We start from the raw sequence: 21,493 nt of genomic DNA, 5'->3' as shown, positions 1-21,493 counted from the left end.
TAGCAAAATGGCAATTTGCGACTTGCAAATTGCGAGTCCCTGTGACTCGCAATTTGCAAGTCGCAAATTGCTATGCAGTACGGTGTCTCAGACACCGACTGCGACTCGCTATGGGGTCGCAATGACCCACCTCATGAATATTCATGAGGTGGGTCGCAAATTGCGGCCCCATAGCGAGTATAGGCACTCGCTAACATGGAGGCCTGCTGACGTCAGCAGACCTCCATGTTCGTGACCTGCTTTTAAATAAAGCATTTTTTTTTTTTTTAAGTGTAGCCAAAAAAAACGAAACCTTTTGTTTCGGTATTTTTTCAGGGCAGGGAGTGGTCCCTTGGACCACTCCCTGCCCTGAAAAAATATTTTTGGGTCCAGTCACAAACTGGAAGGGGTCCCATGGGGACCCCTTCCAATTTGCGAGTGGGTTACCATCCACTTGAAGTGGATGGTAACTGCGATGCCATTTGCGACCGCATACGCGGTCGCAAATGGTATTGCATCCCACTGCGACTCGCAAATAGGAAGGGAACACCCCTTACTATTTGCGAGTCGGAAATGCATATTGCGAGTCGGTAACGACTCGCAATATGCATTTCTGCATGGCAAACCCACGTTTGCGACTCGCAAACGGCGATTTTCGCCGTTTGCGAGTCGCAAATGGTTTGCTACATCTGGCCCTAGATCTTTTAAATGTATAGAATTGCATACCAAAAGTCTTTATACGTGCAACGTGGTTGACTTTCTATAGAAATGAGCAAATGTTTAAATGAATCAGTTGATTTTTCTTTTGGAACGATAATGTTTACAAAACAATATGGGCCAAATTTATCAAAGACATGTGTCGCCCTCGCGCCACACAATGGGGCCCAAGAGCGACGCAACTCTTAAGCTATCAAGCCAGGCAAGGGCACCTTACATGGCCTTGCCTGTCTGATAAATCTAGAGTAACGCAATGCAGCACAGATAGCTGTGTTGCGTTGCTCTGCCCTGGGAAGGTGTTCCATGGGTGGAGCGTGGGTGTTCTGATTCATCGCCCTTGGATTTTGACGCATTCCCAGATTTACCATTACTGTTACACCTTCGAATGCGTCAAAATGCTACGCCTCCCCAGATGAAGCATAACAAGGAAAAATATCTATTTTTGCATTCAGCAGAACACATAGAAAGAGGACAATGCATCTCAGGATTGTTTTTGTGCAGGAAGGTGCCCCATCCTGCACAAAAATACAATTCTAATTACAACACAGGCACCCTTGCACCATGGTGCAAGGTTGTCTGCATTGGCGCTAGACATTGTGCGACAGCGCAGGGAAAAGACAGGAATGCACTGTGCAGTGTTAAGTACGGCACATTCCAGCCCCTTCCCTATCGTGCAGTACAGCACAGCATGGTGACTTGCTGCGCTGTGCATGATTTCTTAATAAATATGCCCCAAAATCACTTGCAACTAGCAAGATTCACTTAATCTTTGAGTTTAGAATAGTGCTACTTGGCAGTCACAAGATGGCCGATGTAATGTGACATTTCTAGGTCCCAGAATACCGTAGGAGTGACATTTTTTGGGATCATACAGTTCTGCAAGGAAAAGAGACATCAAGGTCTAGGTCAAGTTTTTGTTGTAAAAGCATGCTTAGTAAAGGCATATGTGGAAACGGCATGCATGGTTGTGTCATGCAATGCCCTCTCCTAAACTAAAAAACGACCCCAACCCACCACCCGCCCTGAAGCCCAAAACTACCCTCATCCCTAAAAACCTCTCCCAAAAAACCCTGGCCCCTGTTTACATAAAAAAAAAACTACCCGACCCCCCAACCTGCCCTGAGCCCTAAAACCTCCCCCACCCCTAAAAGCTAAACTACCCGGACACCCCCACTCGCCCTGAGCTCCAAAACCTTCCCCCAATCCTATTAACTAAACCACACCACTCCCCACCCAATTAAGCCCTATAAAATAAACTACCCAACCACCCAATGTCTACAAAAAGTACCCCACCCACCCTGAGCACTAAAATCTTCCCATCACCTCTAATAAGTAAACTACTCCAACACCCCCACCCGCGATGAACTCCAAAACTTTGCCCCACCCCTAATAACTAAACTACCCTCCCCTCCCACCCACCCGAACCCCTAAAAAATAAACTACCTGACCCCCAACCCGTATCTAACAAAAAAATTACCCCGAAAGCCCCCCACTCTAAGCCCTAAATAAACTCCACTGCTAAAAACTACCCCAAAAATATTTCCTAGCTCCACTTACCTCACCGCGTCCTCTCCCGATACTTCCTCTGCTCCGCCCTTCTCCCACCCTTCCCTTAACCTTCCCCAACCTCTAAAAAATGAAGTACCCCACCCCCCACCCCTGCTTCTAAAAAATAAACTAACTCAACCCCCACCCAAAGCCCAAAAAAATAAACTTCCCCAACCCCCACCCCACCCCTAAAAACTAAACTACCCTGACTACCCCACCCACCCTAAGCCCTAAAAAATAAACTTCCCCTACCCCAGACCCTGCCCCTAAAAATAAATTACCTCAACCCTCCCACCCACCCTAGATCCACCCAACCCCTAAAAACTAACCCCAGAACTTGCTGCCCCAGCCCCACTTACCTCACTGAGTCCTTTCCCAATCCAGTAGACCGTTCTCTGCTTTTTTTCTGCCTTAACCACGCATGCATGGTTAAGGCAGAGGAAAAGGAAGTTGTTGTTTAGGCAAGCGTTGTTCCACTTGCGTAGGAAACATCTGCGTTGTTTAGGACGCATTGTTTAGGATGTTTCTCTTTTTAGTCATAGTGCTTATTTGACCTGCGTTGCCACAAAGCTACTTGTTTCACCACAGTATGACTGTGGCTGTCTTCATTGCTCACAGACATCTTAACACACAAAGGGCCTCATTTACAAGCCCCTTGTGCCGCCGCTGCATCATTTTTATGTTGACACAGCGGCAGTGCTAGTATTGCACTACACTGCTCTATATTTACAAACTGACACATTGGGCCCAATGCGTCAGTTTGTAAAGCCCTGTGTCAAATTATACCTGCGCCAGGTATAGTGTATGCAGGCTGGGTGTTGCCACGGAAAAAGCCATGTAGAACTGATGAAGTGAGATTTACAACCTTTTACTGCATCACTCTATGACTTCATCAAAATTGTAGCACCTGCTCAGACCAGGCGTAAAATTGTCGCAGAGCCTTTTTTAATGGGACTCTCCTCGCATTGCTGGAGTTGCATTAGCTCAACGAGAAATTTCTGATGTATTTGTGAAAAGGTGAACCATGGAGCGCTGTATTAGAAATACAGAGCATCCATGGTGTCATTAGGAAAATTGCGACAGGTGCAAGAAATCTGATGCATCAATGGCAATGCATCAGTTTCTTGTAAATGAGGCCCCAATAAGCAAGTTTCCCTCCTTTTAACAACCTGAATATACTTTCTCCTGTGGTACTGTGAAGTGTAACTCTATACAGCCACACCTTTTCTGGAAGAGAAATTATTCAGTCCAAGTAATTTGCAAAAGTTCACCTGATGTTCTCTTTAATGATCCTATTCAAAAACTCTATTTGCCCGTTAACTTGCGGGCATTGACATCTTAAGAATTTATGTGCCCCAGCCGACATATATTTTGGGGCCATCTCTTTGGCAAGTCTTTTAATTTATTACTCTTTTGCGGCTCATTCTGTCCTTCATGATATCAAACAAAATTGAATGATATGTTAAACATTGGGAAAAGTCTATATACGAAAAAAAATAATGGAAAGTTCAAGATACCTGGTGACTTCCAGCCAAACTGTACCTAAAAAGCTTAAACAAGCTATTTCTTTTTGAGTTGGAGTATAGATTTTTTTCTTCTACTTGCAAAAACAACATATTATGTGGAATCCTGTGAGTAAGCTGTTTGTGACTGTTTAGAATAATGGTAGTGCACCACCCCCAATAAACATTTTTTTTTAAAGTCCAATCCTTTAATGTGAGGGTATAAAAATCTTCTCTTTATTATCTTTCTCTTTTCCAGCAATATGTATATTCATAATAGCAACAGCCAACATGTTTCATCCTCCAACATATGACTTCTTCAGGGCTGTAATACAATACATATAATTTGCATTGAATACACAAACAACACAAGACAAATACCAACTACATGTGTCTCCAAAGTTAATTTTTGTACATGAAGAAAAACATGAAACACGCATGACTACATATCTTTATACAAACAAATAGAAGAAAAGTAAGAAATGGCAAGGGAATTTATAAATTTTTCTACCAGACTATTTCTAATGTTCCAAAATAAAAAATACACAGACATATACGACAAAAAATATCATCAACAATTATTTGCCATATACATATAAAATATATGTATATACAATATTTTTAAATATATATATATATATATATATATATATATATATATATATATATATATATATATATATATAAACCTCTACTCTATTATCTACATTTTGTTTTGTGTTTTTTATGTTATCACCCAAAATTAATACAACATAATATATCCCTAAGTGATTGTACACTCACAAATCAGTTATCTAAAACCAAATTTGCATCTTTTTTTATATAAATACCACTACTTACATATGCACAATCATGCATAACCAATTATGTTAAATACACCATCCTGCACATACCTAGTCGATCAATTTCAGACTGGTTTGTCATATCCTGTTTCTCTCGTGCCCTTAATATCTCCAATTATACATCTAATGTAAAGAGAAAACACCACATCGCATATTTTACAAAATTCTCCTTGGCAACTGTCACCCCTTATAAATTATATTATTTTATTTTCTCCAATAGTATCATCCATGAAAATTCTACCCAAAGGGGAGGATATGAGATGTCATTATCCCTTTTGCATTTTATTGTCAAATAACACGTCCTCCTTACTTTTACCAACAGTCAATAATATGCCTCTATTCGGTCGCAAATTGCCCAAATGTTTTTTCTGTATTTGTGAGGCATGTCCGAGGTCACCATAATTTGAACTCTAATCGAGTCAGATTCAAGCAATGTTCTTACAGTGCAAACTATTTTCCAGCATTACTAATGAATCCTAATTTTTTATCATTGGTATAGTTCTTAATATAAAGCAACACAGACTTCTAACCTCATTCCAAAAACAGTTTTAGATTAACTTATAAGCAGTCGCTCACAGATAATGCCATAAGAATACTTTCTGTTATTTCACAAAATGGTGCAGCCCTTTAGACACCTCCCATTATTCCGGCGTTTGAAGAGATGGTAATAGTACCCAATAGTCAATATGCAGTATGTTCCGGCAAACCAAACTATGCAGGAACAACCAGATTTTAAATAGACCGCCCATTCATTATTCACAGGTGCATACACCTGAATAAAATGCCATTCCCCGGAACTACAGTCCCGTACATCGGAAGACGTCCTACATCAAAATCGACTGTGTTAATGGCGGCCATCTTGGACTATGTTGTTTATCAATATCCTTCAATCAAGCGAAGGGTCTAACATTCTTTAACATCAGCCATATAAATCATGACAGCGTAAAATACTGTGCCTGTCCATTGCACATCATTACATATATCCAATATACGATCATCATTGCACAAAGGAATGGTCATAAGTGAAGAGCATCGGCTTTTGTTGAATTCAGCTAAATTTGTGGTCGCCATTTTGAACTGTGTTAATCCTCCAATAACCTTGAGTTTAGATCAAACCAAAGACCAGGGATCATCTATAATAAATCATATTGGAATATATCCAACTCCTGGTCCCAAATGACAATCCAATCTGAATGCATATTTTCAACAATTCTTTCATGATAAAAATCCAAATTCATCTTAATCATCACCACCAGCATCTCACCAATCCTTTATTATAAATGTTATACTAATGCAATTTTCTTACCCTAATTTGTATCTGTTTGCGTATAACAATTTTAAACATATAGTCATGTTGCAACCATGGATCAGAGAATCGGACAGATCACGAAACAATGTTCGCCAGGTTAGTTAGTGATTCTATCAACCCATTACAATATAAGCCAAGAGTACACAGGCAACAAATTATAAGAAATAATGAAATTCATCATCTGTATTATGGCCCATTTCAACTGCCCGAAGGCGATATATCCATGCAGCCTCCTTTTGACGTAAGATTAACTCTCTATTTCTTTTTCTCTGGTCAGGGGTATATAATCCACCCATGAAACCAAATACGAGCATCACCAGAGTGATGTTGCATCTTGTGGAGGGTTAAAGGATATCTAGTATCTTTATTCCTTATGGCACGGACATGCTCCTGTACTTGCGATTTCAAAGACCTTACAGTAATTCCCACATACATTTTATTACACATGCAACCCAGAAAATACACAACATATTTTGTCTTGCAGTTGATAAAGTGTCTGATTATATATTTTCTTGTTGTGTTATAACAAAAGCTTTTTGTTTTATCCAAACCCAACATGCACATGCTGCACTCATGACAAACATAGAACCCTTTAGGTGTAATGGGAAGCCACATTTCTTTCTTGGTAATAGTAATGTATCTCGGGCACAGGTGGTCCCTTAATGTCTTGCCTCTGTGGTAAGTGACCTTGGGTAGTTTAGATATACACACCTTTAACCCCGGTGTTTCTATAAGCAAGTGTCTGCTTGCAACTGTCATTGTACCTCTGCTCTGATGCTTTTCACCATTCTGTCTCTTGAACTTTGATATTTTTCTCCTAATTTATTTTTCACTGCTTTAGCCCTTTTCTCTTCCTTATAAGTGTGCACTTTTCTGGCAAGACCCTGCTGAGTAAGAGCAATGGGACAGGGAATGATACTTGAAAAGGCACAGACAAAAAGAGAACAGTATAGCAAAAGGTGTAGTAGAGGGAGAAGGAGTTAGAGATAGAGAAGATGTAGAAGGATATGTGAGGTAGAAAAAGAAGTAAAATGAATATAGAAACGTGGGATAGCTAGAAGGAATGATAAAGGGAGAGCACAATATGCAGGCAGAGAAAGGGAGATAGATAACTAGGTAAGGTTTTAGAGTGAGGTAAAAAGAGAGGTAGGAAGAAGGAAATGTGGAGAAAGGCAGAGGAATAAAGATATCCAAGGGGTGAGGTAAAGAGAAAGGCAATGTAGAAAAAAGGTGAATTAGAGTGTGATAAAGGCAATGGCACGTGGATGTAAACAGAGAGACCTGAGGAAAAACAAAGATGCAAAGTAAAGAGACAACAAAATGAGAAAAGTAAAAATACTTAGGTCAATACACAAGAGGAGAAGAGAGGTAGACAAAGAGATAGAGATCGATAATTGAGGTTGGGGGGACCTGAAATGATGAAAGAGATATGAGAGAAAGGAATTAATAATAGAGAACAAAAGAGAGGTGGAGAAATAGTGATTGCTAGTAAGACTAAGATATTTAAAGAGGTGAAGCAGAAGCACCAAAGGTAGAAATATATAAATCAAGCCCTAATAGGTGGAATGATATGTGAAACACTCAATGGGGTGAGATAAGAAATTCATACACTGTAGCCTTTAGATTACTACAAGATGTGATTGATGTTGCCTCAAAGCACTGGCAGGAGAGGTTTAACACAAACCAATGGTTGTAAGCGGCTGACCCAAAAAGCTACTTTCTGTTTTTCGTAAGCAATAAGTCTTGCTGATAGTGACACCAGTGGGGATCTTGTGTTTAGGTCTGGCCGTGCTTGTGAAGTCATACCCATTGCAGTTTTTAGAGTTTACAACATATACACAAATACTTACACCTCGTTTGTTTTCATAATAGGTGGAGACACCAATTCCTTCTTTTCTTAAATGTCATGGCTTAGGGACAGTTATCTTCTCCTCATTGATGGTTGTTATAAAGTATTGAGTGAGGCACAATATATGAATTGGAGAGGTGATGAGCTGGATGCTGCTGTTGGGAAAATTCTCTAGCTTGCATTGTCTTCCAACTTTTACTGTGCTTACCTTGGTTTACAGCTCCTTTTGCGTTCTTGTGTTCAGTGATTGTTCCTCTTGCCAGAAGCATTGCTGAGGCATGTAGGAAAAACGGATGAGATACTTCTTGAGAAACGTCTTACTTTTTTAACAGATGATATCATTGCACAATGGACCACACCAAAGTCACGCATGGTCAGCCCAGAAGACACGGTCCCAACAGAATGGTCTGGCAGTACTCACCATACTAAAGCACCATCCTCTGCAAACGGTACAATTTTTATATAATCAGTTTTTTGTAGGATAGGTGATTAGAAGCACATAAATTTGATGAATGCTAGAATTTTGGAGGCATAGCAGTGCAAACTATACGAAGAAGAGCCTGGACCCCCGGGTAGTTCCAAGATTTAGGGGTAGAGCAGCTCCTTAATATGGACTACTCCACACCACCATAAACACTCCACAACTACTCGCCTTAAATGTCTGTTTTTTTAAGCAGAGGTTTTAAGCATTGGATTAGCACAGTACCATCCACGCCAGCTAGAGAGTGACAAGGTCGGTGAGGTGAATAAAACCTATGCTTAAGTTATCATTTTAGGTGGAGAAAACGGTGTCAGGAATACCAACACTATGGGAAATACACTGGGAAGTGTGCAGGCTTCTAGGATAATGATGGATCACGAAAAATGTCAAGCAGATTCAAATTTTTTAAAAATTTGCACAGTTTCGTCAAGCTTACACTATTTAACTAGTGCAAAACTTGTATATTTTTTTAGCAGCTGGAGCTGCCAGTCAGACGCCTCCCAGTACCAGGATCCTGAAGACTGTCATGCATACTACTGAATCACATGGCAACAACAGGCGTCCTTATCACACAGATCCTACGGGAAGGCACACACCTGTCAATAACATGACAACCACCCACTCTGCAGGTAAACAAGGAGGGAATTGGGCTATTCTAAGAACAGTAGTCGTGCCCACGCTGTCCTCTCATACCTGTAGAGACCTCTGAATGACGTGTGCATTCATGTCTGTTGCACAACTGTTGAGTCTAACTGTGTTTGTGTGTGATGTCAGTTTTCATACCTCATGCACAGGATGTCAGAAACTTGCCGATGCTTGAATTCTGGGCGGTCCACCTTCTTCCAGTGACTCTGACATTGAATCACCTGCAGTGCATCTTTTGTGGATGCATTGCACGTTTACGGATGCCTACAGGTCCATTTCACAAGAGATGAGTAAGACCAGGCAGGCATGAGCTATGTGGAACCATTCATCCTTTTTCAGATTCACAAAGCAAGAGGACACTACCTGGCGCGCACCTTTCAGCTCTTGGCCCCTGGCTTACTGTCCACCAATCCACCAAGTAGAAAATCCACAGTCCTAGTTCCGCCATCATTGTGAAATTCCGGCCCATATTTATACTTTTTGATGCAAAACTGCGCTAATGCAGTTTTGCGCCAAAAAAATTAGCGCCGGCTAACGCCATTCTGAAGCGCCATGCGGGCGCCGTATTTATTGAATGGCGTTAGCCGGCGTTAGCCGGCGTTAGCCGACCGGCGCTGCCTGGTGTGCGTGAAAAAAAAACACGTACACCAGGCAGCGCTGGCGTAGGGAAAAATGGCGTTTGGGCGTCCAAACATGGGGCAAGTCAGGCTGAGGCAAAAAAATCGTCTTAACCCGATTTGCGCCATTTTTTTGGGGCGCCCAGACGCCATTAACATGACTCCTGTCTTAACAAAGACAGGAGTCATGCCCCCTTGCCCAATGGCCATGCCCAGGGGACCTCTGTCCCCTGGGCATGGTCATTGGGCATAGTGGCATGTAGGGGGGCACAAATCAGGCCCCCCTATGCCAAAAAAAAAATTAAAAAAATACTTACCTGGACTTACCTTAATGTCCCTGGGGTGGGTCCCTCCATCCTTGGGTGTCCTCCTGGGGTGGGCAAGGGTGGCATGGGGTGTCCATGGGGGCTTGGGAGGGCACCTCTGGGCTCATTCTGAGCCCAAAGGTCCCTTAACGCCTGCCCTGACCCAGGCGCTAAAATCCGGCGCAAATGCGGGTTTTTTAGTCCCGGCCACTCCCGGGCGTCATTTTTGCCCAGGAGTATAAATACGACGCATATGCATCGCAGTCATTTTTTAAGACGGGAACGCCTACCTTGCATATCATTAACGCAAGGAAGGTGTTCACGCAAAAAAATGACGCTAACTCCATGAACTTTGGCGCTAGACTCGTCTAACACCAAAGTATAAATATGGAGTTAGTTTTGCGTCGAATTTGCGTCGAAAAAAACGACGCAAATTCGGCGCAAACGGAGTATAAATATGCCCCTCCATGTCTTTCTTCTCCACAAAGGAAACAGTTTCTCGTACAGGAACTGCCCTCCCTTTGTCCTCCCAGACAAAACAAGCATTGGCAAAGCCCATAGGCCTGGAGTTGGCCACCAACCTTCTTGCAATTCTGGCGATTCTTGTTTTGTTTTGCCATAGTTTTTGCAAAACTTTATTGTTTTGGAATATGCTGGGCTCTCATCAATCTAAAAAAATATAATTTGCTGCAAGCTAAAAACGTTTTTTTTTGTCTCAACAAAAAATCCATATTACCATATCACTTCCTGGCACTGAAGGGAACTGCTTTGTATGGTGAATGTGTTCCTTGTGAAAGGCGGCATGCCATAACTCGTAAGTGAAGTCAGCCAATGCCTGAAGTGAGCTGATACATTGCACATTGATGCCTGTTAGAGTAGGTGGAAGAAAAATGTGAAGGACACCAACCATACACTAATAGATGAGGTCTAGCTAAAAACCCCTATAGGTCATTGTAACATTGTAATACATTAAATTTTAGTAAAATCGAAAGGTCTTAGCTAACAAAGACCTAACAAAGTGAACCAGTATGTCATTGGCTGTGCCTCTTGCTTTTAAGAAAAAAAAAGGCAAGAAAGAAATAATGTAAGAACGAAAGCAGGTAAGCAAGAAAAAAGGCAAGAGAAGTGCACCAAGGAAGGAATTAGAAAGAGAGAAAAAAGGGTAGGAAAGAAGAGAAAAGAGGAGAAAAGATAGAAAGAAATAGAAGGAAAGAGTAGGAAAGAAATAGAAGTGGAGAGAAGGAAGGAAAGAAGGAGAAAAGAAAGAAAGGGGAAGTAAGAAAAGGAAAACAGCGAAGGGAAAGAAAGAAAGGAAGAAAAGGAACGAGAAGGAAAGAGAAAGAAAGACATAAATAGAAGGAAAGAGATGAAAAGAGGCAGAAAGAAGGAAAGAAGGAAAAAAGAATGGGAAAAGAAAGAAGAAAGAAGGCAAAAATCAAAGAAAGAGGGAAAAAAAGGAAAACAGAATGAAGGCAACAATTTAATTATATTCAGATTTATAAATCCCATGTCCACCCCAGCGTAGTTTCCTAGCACTAGCTGAGAGAAAAATAGAATAGAGCAGAATTTAAATCTAGAAGAGCCTAGGTTTTGAGCATCTTCCTGAACATCTGAAGAGTTGCATAGATGAAAATTGAGTGGCAGGGAGTTCCATAACTTTGTCCCCAAAAAGGCAAGGGACCACCCTGCCAGCCTTGCCAGTCTCACTTTTTGGAATAATGGCCAGATTATAGGTACCCAATTAAGGATATAGGGACTGATCAACAATTGTATACATAAAGGACCAGCATAATACATGGCTTATACAGATAGCATAATGCCTTATGTTTCATGCATTTTGCTATTGGAAGCCAGTGCGGTAGGGGAAGATATTGAGACTGAAGTGCTATAGGGAATATGGCGTAGCAGAAGAGCTGCCGCATTCTGAACAGTCTGTAGCTGCTTTAAGCAGGAATTAGTAGTTCCCAGATATAACACATTGCCATAATCCAGTCTGGAGGCCTGCATAATAGTTTTTTGGGTATCCAAAGATAAGAACCATAGAATCTCTCTTTAACATCTGAGGAAGCCGAAACAGCATGCCGCTACCTTGGTCATTTGCTCATCCATGGTCACTCAATCATCCAGCCTAAAACTCATATCCTTAATCGCTTGCCTGTGGCCAACAACTGGGGCTGATAAACCAGGATTAGCACTTCCGCCTTGCTTCCATTTAATTTCAGGTATTGAGCCGCATACAGTTTGCCACTTCCTCAAGACTGTGAACCATATTGGGTGTGGTGCTATCGTGGAATGCAATATCATAAATTGTGCATCATCCGCATCGGAGTAGAGAAAGAAGCTGTGATTTTCCACTCTATCTGCAAAAGGGCAAACATATGAGTGTTGGGCACAAAGAGGAGCCTTGGTAAACTCCATGAGATAGCCATGTGGTCGTTTTTACACTGAAGATTCGTAAGGTTTTGCAATGACCTGAAATTGATAATCTTCCATAAAGCAAGTCCTTGGACCCCATCATCTGTTAATCTCTTGAGGAGAACTCAATGTGAAACAGAGCCACTTTTTGGCACTTAAATCCAGGAGAATTGGAGCTGCAGTTCCTCCTCTGTCCAACTCTCCCTGAAATGTTCAGTGACAGCTAGCAGCGCTGTTTCCAGAAATGCGGAAAGCATTAACATGCATCTCAGGGTGCTTGGTTAGATAGAAAGTAGGGTGATAGTTGGCCCAGTCAGATACCTACAAATTAGTTTTTTTTTTATTGTGGTAGTACCATTAATTGTTTCCATGCTCCAGGCACCTTGCCACAAGCTAAGGGAGTATTCAGCAACTCAGTTAAGATCGAAGAGAGTGCAGCGATCACTCTGCGTAGCTTATCCAGAGGTACAATTTGTGCCTGTTAAAGTCAGATAATTTGTGGTCTCTATAGGCTAAAAAAAGTCAGTCGCTCTTTAGGGGCACCAATTGCAGTCTCTCAGTTGGAATAAGTAGTCGTTACCTTGTTGCAGAAACATTTCACCAATGCACTGCAGTCCTTTTGAGAGCGAGAGGGACATTATTAGAGGGATCTAATTAAGATTTTACAATCTGAGGGAGTTGCTAGCTGTAGAAATGTATTTAGAGTAATAAGCAGCACACGAGGATCTACAGGCTCTAGGGCAGGTTCTAGTGGCCTTCTTCAGCTTTCGTTTATATTCTACTAAATAGTGTTTGCCCCGAAGGCGCTCCAATCACTTGCAGTCCTTCTTCAGGACAAAGACCGTGTCCATAAACAATAGGGCGAGAGGAGGCGGGTGTTAACTTTACTGCTGGGTTGCAAAGGGAGTACTAATATTGGATAGAATCCATGATCCACCGTGCTAGTGCGGGAGTCCATAGACCCTTCTAGCTCAGGCACTGTAGTTTGAAAGCAAAAGTCTATAGGATTGAATTTAGCCCAGCATCTAGAGAGGATCACAGGAGGCCACTGGATTAAAACTGGCATTGCATAATTGCTAGGAGGAAACAGTGACTGTACAAAAACACCAGATATATTAGTAAATTATTCTAAATATTAGAAGATATCATGCTTTGTGGGTAGGTCTGCTAGGTAAAAATTGTAGCCCCCAAAGCTTTAAAATAACCCATGATGGAGGAGGCTTTATTACACTTTGTGTTGTCGAAATGAATATTGAAATCACCAAGTATAGTACAGTTGACACATTTAAGAATATAAGGATTGAGTGCCTCAGCCAGCCTTGAGCTCGAACTACTCGTAGGGCCAGGAGAGCAGTACATTAGAGAACCAGAAAGGGGAAAATGATTAGTCATGCCTATGGAGAAGAAAGCACATTCGCAATCTAAAGTAGAAAGGTTAGTAATATGGCAGGAGAAACAAGACTTGAAAATGATGGTTAATCCACCACCCTTTTCCCAATTCGATCCTGCCTGGTTATGGAATAGTCTGTGGTAAGGGCTAATGCAATATCAGGCATGGAATGCTCATGGATCCAAACTTCCAGGAGGAAAACTATGTCAGGCTTACAGTCTATTAAAAAGACACCTGAGTGATGCTGCACTTGGGAGCGGTAATTAAAACTCAAGAGGCGATAAGTTGCCTGCTTGTTCTCTCCAGGCGATCCGCTCCGAGGGAGGCGTCAGACTCCCTGACTCTAAGGGATTATAATTACACTGATGACATTCCTGAGTACCTGCAAGGGGATATACATTTGTGCTGCAGCTAGGTGCTATTGTCGGACAGAGTAGACGCAACTGTTCGCTCGAGTATGAAACCCTTCCTGAGGATGTTGGACCAGGATTCTTGACTCCTGGTCGGGCATGGACAGGCTCAGATGGGCTTGCCTGTGGTGTACCCCTAGTGCACCAGCCGGTCATCTGTTCTATGCCCTCCCTTAAATAGTGCATGTAGCTCATAAAAGAAGGATCCAGGAGTGACTAGATCACTCAAAAAAAAACACACGGATGAATCTTTCCAAATAGCTGCTTGAACTGCCTACCGCTAGCAAAAACACATGCTGTAAGTGGCAGGACAGTAAGCACACATAGAAAGAAGAAACAAGCGTAATAGTCTTGCATATTTCAAACAAGTTAATTGTCATCTTTTGACAACAGCGCCCATGAGCCCAAAAAAAAAAAAACACAAGTCGAAATTGAGAAAAGACGACTTAATAAAATAAAATATAGTTAGCTTTAAAAAATAAAAAAATTAAATTGTGTTTGTCTTGCTGGGCACGTTTTTCAAAGTCACAAGCCTTCTGTTTGCAGGGCACTAGAAATTAGAACAAAATAGTACCTCAATCATGTTGGGTGCTGTGGACGGGCACTAATTAAGTTGAAATAATTTTGTGCTTGATCCCTGCTCCACACACAGGGACGGAAATGATGCCAGACATGCCTTGACGAATTACGAGGCTGTAAAGAAGAGTTGCACGCAAACCAACAAAGCGTGAGTGACAGGTGGGTTCAAGCCCTTTTGCTGATCACAAGAGTGTGTCGCGTGCAAGAAGCATGCGCTAGTGCATGCACTCGCAGGCTCGCCCCTAAAAATGAGGAGAAATAATGATATTTTCCCTTGTTGCACTTCTCCAGTAGAGGCATAAGATGTTGACGCATTCCTGTATTTACAATGCCTTTTAAATCTGGGAAGGCGCCAAAACCCATGGGTGTTGCGTGGGAAACGCACTGCAATGCCCATGGGACACCTCCCTGATGCAGTGTGAGACAAGGCAACAACTTTCGCTGCATTGCCCTACACCATATCTAAAAGGCAATGAAAAGCCACACAAAGTGGTTTGCATGGCCTTGTAGGTATAGGTATGCACAATGCACAACCAATGTGTCACAAAAAGTGATGCACCAGTAACACACTGGGCTTGCAAATAAGCTCTATTTTTCTAATTCTGTTTGGGATTTTCATTGTTTTGTTTTTCAACTTCATTACTGTTTTTGTCATGTAAATACTTTACACATTACTCTAAGTTAAGCATTTCTGCTACGTGCCATTGCTACCAGGGAGTTGAGCTCAGCTTAATTTAGTGACGTTGTGGGTTCACCTTGACAAGGGTTTCACACCAGCAGCAGAAAAGGAAGTTGCGGAGAATCCTTCATGCATATTTACTCACGCATATGCTCTGGAGTCCTGCTTGCTGTACACCTGAACATCAGGACAGTCATCCCTGCTTTCTGATGACGCCATTAGCCCTATCCAAAATTGTCACCTATTTTCGAAGAACAGTACAAGTTTTCCCAATTTCTGGGTGTCTCCTATGCTGACAAAAACCAGCTCATCCTTTCGCAGTCAGAAGACCCCTCCACCACCAGAACCAACTTCCACAGACGTATGATGAATGTCGCCGACTGGATGAAGGGCAACTGTCTGAAGCTCAAAACGGACAAGACGTAAGTCCTCATCTTTGGGAACCACACCTTGCCATGGAACGACACTAGGTGGCCTGCTGAACTTGGCCCTTTCCCTGCCCGACCATGCTGGCAGCCTTGGTATCATCTTGGACAGCACAGTTATTTATGCAGAAACAGATAAACAAAGTCTTGTTCCCCGGCTTCCACACCCTACATGTACTATTTAAGATCTTCAGGTGTCTCCCAATCTACACTAGAAGGAGCATCACTCAAGCCCTCGTCACCAGCAGGCTGGACTACAGTAACACTCTTTATGTAGGAATCACTGCACACATCCTGAAGAGACTACAGACAATACAAATCTCAGCTGCAAGACTCATCCTTGACCTCCCCAATCGAACTCACATCACCCCACACCTCAAGGAGCTACACTGGCTCTCGATCCCGAAGAGATGTCAGTTCAAGATGCTGACCCACGCATACAAAGCCCTGCACAACGAATGACCAGCATACATCAACTAACAAATGACCTTCCATCAACTGACTAAACACCTACAACCCACCTCCCTTTTCCTCGCAGACACACCTGTTTCCACCCTGTGAGCCCCACCAGTGTCTTTTCTACCAGACAGCCTGTACTCAACAGAAGTTGGAGGGTGAGGGACCTGTTTAACTTCAAGGCAAGCTGTTTAATCTACTAGGTGAGCAGCAAACAGGGAGTGGCCTGCAGATTGTGAAGGTGGGCTGCTCAGCTGTGCACGGAGCCAGATCTGTTGTACCTGCTTGTATGGACTGGGCATATTGAAGAAATGGTCTGCTGAACTGCATGTGTACAGAGTTAAAAATGTTACGGCACTGAACATTTGGCAACCTAGTGGAAAGTCAGATGGAGGAACAACTGGTGTCAGCATTTAAACACTTTCTTTAGAGTGATCAGTGAACCTGTGCAGAAGCCACTTGAAGGGCACACATTGTGAATAACAGTTACAGTCTACCTGTTGACTGGATTGCTGAGTCTCCCTGCCCCCCATTCTACAAGAGAGATCACTGGGTACCTGATCTGTTTCCAGGAAGCTTTCTGAGAGGAAGACTACAATGCCTACGTGGCACATGGGAACAGCTCATGTGCAGTGGAGCACATGTGTGCCAATTTTTCATATGAGGATAAAGAACTGTGCGTGCATTTAAATGGAATAAACTGTACAGTGGCAATGTATTCGGGTGAGAAGACACTCACCGGTGTGGAGTATTTGAATATTTTCCTTACAATAATTTAACTTTAGATTTACTGTCATGTGCATTTCACTCAATACCATACATTACTTGAGTGTATTTTTCAATACTGCTATAATGGATTTTAAAGATGTATTGGGTTGAATTGAGTAATGTTATGTTTATGCTGACAATGCTTTCTGCTGCTGAAATTAACTTTTAATGCTGTATTGAATTGAAAAATGTTATGCCGTTACTGACATGTTTTAAAGTTGCTGAGTCGTGGCATGTATGTTACACATGGGAGGTGCGCCCTAATGCTATTTTAACATGAAAGTTTGCTTACAATATTTTGCATGTGTATATTGGCCTGAAGTTTTAAAGCCATGCTTGATTTTGGAATGTATAATTTGAGGTTCAATGCTAGAGTCACATGCAGAGTGACATTTTAATTTTGTGATATTAGTATCTTGCTCCATATATGAAATTGTGTTTTTGACCATCATTCCTAAGGGGTTAAGGATGTGGGGGCAGTGTGTTAAGCCCATTGTTAAGGGGGGTACACCCCAGTGATGTGTCAGTCCTTCCTCTGGGGCTAAGGATATGGGGGCAGTGTGTTAAACCCATTGTTAAGGGGGTACACCCCAGTGATATGTGTCAATCCTTCCTATGGAGTTAAGGATGTGGGGGCAGTGTTTTAAGCCCAATGTTAAGGGAGTAGGTAGTTACATCCCAATGCAGTAGAGGGTAGGTAAATACCTGGTCCTGTTCGAGTATAGGGTGATGGTAGTACGTGATTACACTCCAATGCAGTAGAGGGTCGGTGAAACCCTGTTTCTGTTTAAGTGAATGGTGATGGGGGTACGTGTTTACACATACACCAATGCAGTGGAGGGTATGTGAGACCCTGGTTCTGTTTAATACAGTATAGGTGGAAGAAACTCCAGTCCTGTTGAGTGTTGAGTTGTGGAAGGCAACAGGCTGGCCCTGGTATAGTGTGCATGATGTTGAGGGGAACAATTAGTTAGTTTTCTCTGTTGGGTGAGCAGAGAAGCTTTGTGTTTTGTGTACACTTGTATTGTAAATTTGTGGAACGTATTGATTAACTGTGTTTTACCATTCTACATCCTATTGAAGTATTGAAGTTGTGCAGAGAGAGTGTTTGTTAACCTTTTCTGTTTATTGCAGAGAGTGTTTGTTAACCTGTTCTGTTTATCTCGATGGGATAGTACTCAATTTATGAGGACGGTTGAAGGGGGTGTTTTGCAGTTTTCCGTTCTGTTGAATATTTCCTTGTTTTCATAAGGGGGGAGAGGTGTTGTGGCCTCTTTCTATTTTATGCATTCTCCCCACTACCTTAATGTTCCCTGCTGCTCAGCCAGTGAGTGAGGTCACTGTATGGTTGGAATGTTGACAGTGTTTGTGCTTGGATGAGTGGACAGCTGGAGTGAGAAGGGCTGAGCGGCAGGATGCTGCTCCTGGTGGGGCTTTATCTGTAACCTACAACTGAGCTAATAAACCTACCTCTTTTACAACCTGTGAGCATCCATCATTGATTACAACAGATGTACTATCATTATTTTTGCAATATAAGGTGCTTAACAGCCACTGCTTTAAGCATTATGTGCCTACAATAAAAATATAGCAAGCCAAACTCTTCTTTTTTGATCCAGAAATGTCCAGGTTCTTGAACCTTGTGGTAAACTACAGTCCCTTGTCAAATGTTTGGGGCCGACTAGCTAAACAACTTGCTAAAAAAACAAACTAGGGAGTTTGGGGAGGAGAGGAATCTTAGTGGGGGATAGACCTGGGGGTAGAGGGAGGGGGAGCAGGGAAACAGTGTGAGAAAATAGTCCCTCCCGCTCTCTGCAAAACAAGGCCTGGAAGCAGTGGGAGGATACCTCATCCAATCAGAACACAGAGACCAAACTGCTACAGGGTGGGACTAACACAGGAATTGGGAGGAAAGCCACCAAAACAGGAGCAAGTAAGCCAGACAGAACGAAGCCAAGGGGGAAAGGGGCTGAACCAAAGCCCACTCTTAGTATATGCAATGTATTGGAAACAGTATGTCTTGCACACAAACAGCTAAGGCTGACTCTAGCCAAGTCCTAAACAAGACAGCTAGCCTCACTAGGAAGGCTTCCGATTTTACATAAATAGATAGATTGTCTTGCCTTGGCTTGGGATGTCGTCCATGCAGCAATTCTAATTGCCTTACACATTACAACACAGAGTAGGCTCTTCTTCTGAGAACTTCCCAAAAGCTAGTAAGCATTACAACATTTCTTGTGATGACTTTGGAGTGTGGTGAACTTCAATGTGTATGAGATGCATTCATTATGTGACCCTTCTAGGTATCAGTACAGCCTATGAGGGAAAGCATGCCACAGAGACATCAGTAACTGCAGTGCAGGGAGATGAGGTAGGCAGCAAAGCACCTTATGAAGGAATAGGTGTGTCACTCAGCATATGATCGGTGACAGGTAGCAATGGGTCTTTTGTTTGCTGTGGGAGAAGGTGTTACTGCCACACATTGTATAAAACGCTGTGGGGCAACAATACCACTCTGCAATTAACTCTGTAGCTGCCCAGCACCATGCCAGTAAAGAGACATAAAATACAACAGATATAGTTAGATATACTATCATCACCAAGGAATCCTTCGAGCTGCTGGATTGCTGGGCATTTCCAGAAAGAATTATACATGGCTGCTGGCTTGTCTACATGTCTATGCTTTATCCATCTCTTTTCACATCCAGTTTCGCATTCACCATCTTTGGTGAGCGTTAACTCTCACAACCTGAGCTGGTTTCTAAGCATCTCTCTTGTTTTATCTGCCTATTAATCAATTACCTGTCTTCTGAGATAGAATGAGTCCTTAGATCAAAGGTGGCCCTGCACATGATTGGCTGCGGCTCTCCCCAGGCACAGGGACAGATACTACTAGCACAGGAGGCAAGATTTTTGTGGGATGTGAGGGAGCCCCTGGTAAATCCCATCTCTGGCCCCCCTCTAAAATACTGTGCTGTGCCTCCCGCCACTGAGCTAAACCCAGCTGCATGTGGTTATGGGAAGCTAAGGTAGGCCAGGACACTGTGACTACACCCGCCACAGTACACGGCAAATAAAATGGTGGCCTTAGAAAGAAACGTTTAGCCAATCAGTGGGGCGAAATACTAGCCACATTTGAAGAAACACCCCTGCATGAAAATAGGAATATGACACCCACACATACTAAGGTTTCCCAAAACCAGGACCACTGGAGTTATGTGATTTTGCCACCACAACTTTTTCCACATAATTATGGTTTTGATGCACTTGACACATAATTTATCATCTGCTGCAAAGGCGGCAGATGTTAAACAAAAAAATAGTTTCAAACTCAAGCTTGGTCCTTCTCTTCTGTATAATTCCAGTGGCCCTGCCCAAAGGCAATAAAAAGCCCAGTCATTAAAAACCCCAATAAAGACCAGGCTATGAGCCAACGTACATAGGCCCATGGGCAGAGTAAATGTTGTGCAAATGTTGTACTCAAATGCTTTGACAATCAGAGTACATTCAAAAACCTGCCTTACAATATCAGCTGTGTGTTATGCCCAGGCTCGCCAACGATCTGATGCACAAATGTACCCTATGTAAACAGGGATGTGACACTTCCGACCCATATACTTGTTTTGGGGTTTTTATTACAGATTTCCTTTGCCTTAAGGTAAAGTGCATGACTACACCTGAGACAAATATAAGAAATTGTCGAGGTTAATACAATTACTGATTATATGTATAACGTTATTAGATAAGAAAATGAATGTGGTAAACTGTATTGTGTGACAATTATATTAAAATATGCATTCATCCATGAAAATCAATAAACACAGGTTGTGTAAAAAATAAAAAAGGAGGCGCACACAGCTAAAAGCAGCCCAAGACCTCACTTCACAAACAAGAACTCCAGTTACAACCTCATTGACAGGGTTTAAAAAACAAGCATTGGCAAAGCCAACTCTAATAAGCCAAACTACTGGTTTCAACCCAGCACCCTAGACCCTTTCAGTCTAAAGCCCTAACTCAGGTATGCTTGAAATATAGATACATTTTTCCCAGTGTCACTGTTGCTGGGCCCTGGGAGACGTAGCGTGGCAATGTGTTAAAAAACACTGTTGGGCACCACACAACAGTCTCCTGAATTGGTGGGACAACACCAGAATGAGTATAGAGATTAGAAAAGCCAGTGGAAGAGGTTATGGTGAGTTTTTCATGGGCTGTGACGCTCCTTTTGATGCAGCTGCTGTTTGCCACCTGCTGGGTGGGAGAAATTTAATGGGGCGGATTCATCTGCATTTATGGGGCACATGTGCCTTAACAGCCCCCACTAGGCACACTTCTGCAGTGACAGCAGATCCCTGCTCCTAGGGAAGAGCATGGAGAGTGGGGTCAGGCACTTGGAGTAGAGTTGGCCTTTGGTGCAGGGCCTCTGAGCACGGCCATGGAGGATTTATAAAGTAAACACACTACGGCACCAGCACTTGCGGGTTCACTGGAGAGGGAAGGAAACAAATGCACCACAGTTGAGTGCTGAATGATAAAACAGTCCCACGAAATCAACAGGCGAAGGATATAACTCATCCAAT

The 21,493-nt window shown here is 42.5% G+C and overlaps 1 protein-coding gene across 8 annotated transcripts in view; it reads left to right on the top strand.

The window, feature by feature from the left end:
* LOC138261381 (V-set and immunoglobulin domain-containing protein 4-like) overlaps positions 1-21,493 on the top strand; it is a 206,715-nt gene that overhangs the window by 43,455 nt on the left and 141,767 nt on the right. For 6 of the 8 annotated variants that reach the window (XM_069210314.1, XM_069210294.1, XM_069210278.1 and 3 more), the window contains exons 4-5: positions 8,079-8,195; positions 8,701-8,856. The exons of 1 other annotated variant lie outside the window; for it this stretch is intronic. In XM_069210314.1, the coding sequence (XP_069066415.1) occupies positions 8,079-8,195; positions 8,701-8,856 (273 nt within the window). The remainder of the gene's footprint in view (positions 1-8,078; positions 8,196-8,700; positions 8,857-21,493) is intronic. One more of the 8 variants, XM_069210287.1, reaches the window with a different exon arrangement.

Source organism: Pleurodeles waltl, chromosome 2_1, assembly GCF_031143425.1.
Source record: "Pleurodeles waltl isolate 20211129_DDA chromosome 2_1, aPleWal1.hap1.20221129, whole genome shotgun sequence".
Taxonomy (NCBI): Eukaryota; Metazoa; Chordata; class Amphibia; order Caudata; family Salamandridae; genus Pleurodeles; species Pleurodeles waltl.
This window is presented reverse-complemented; position numbering and strand designations above follow the sequence as displayed.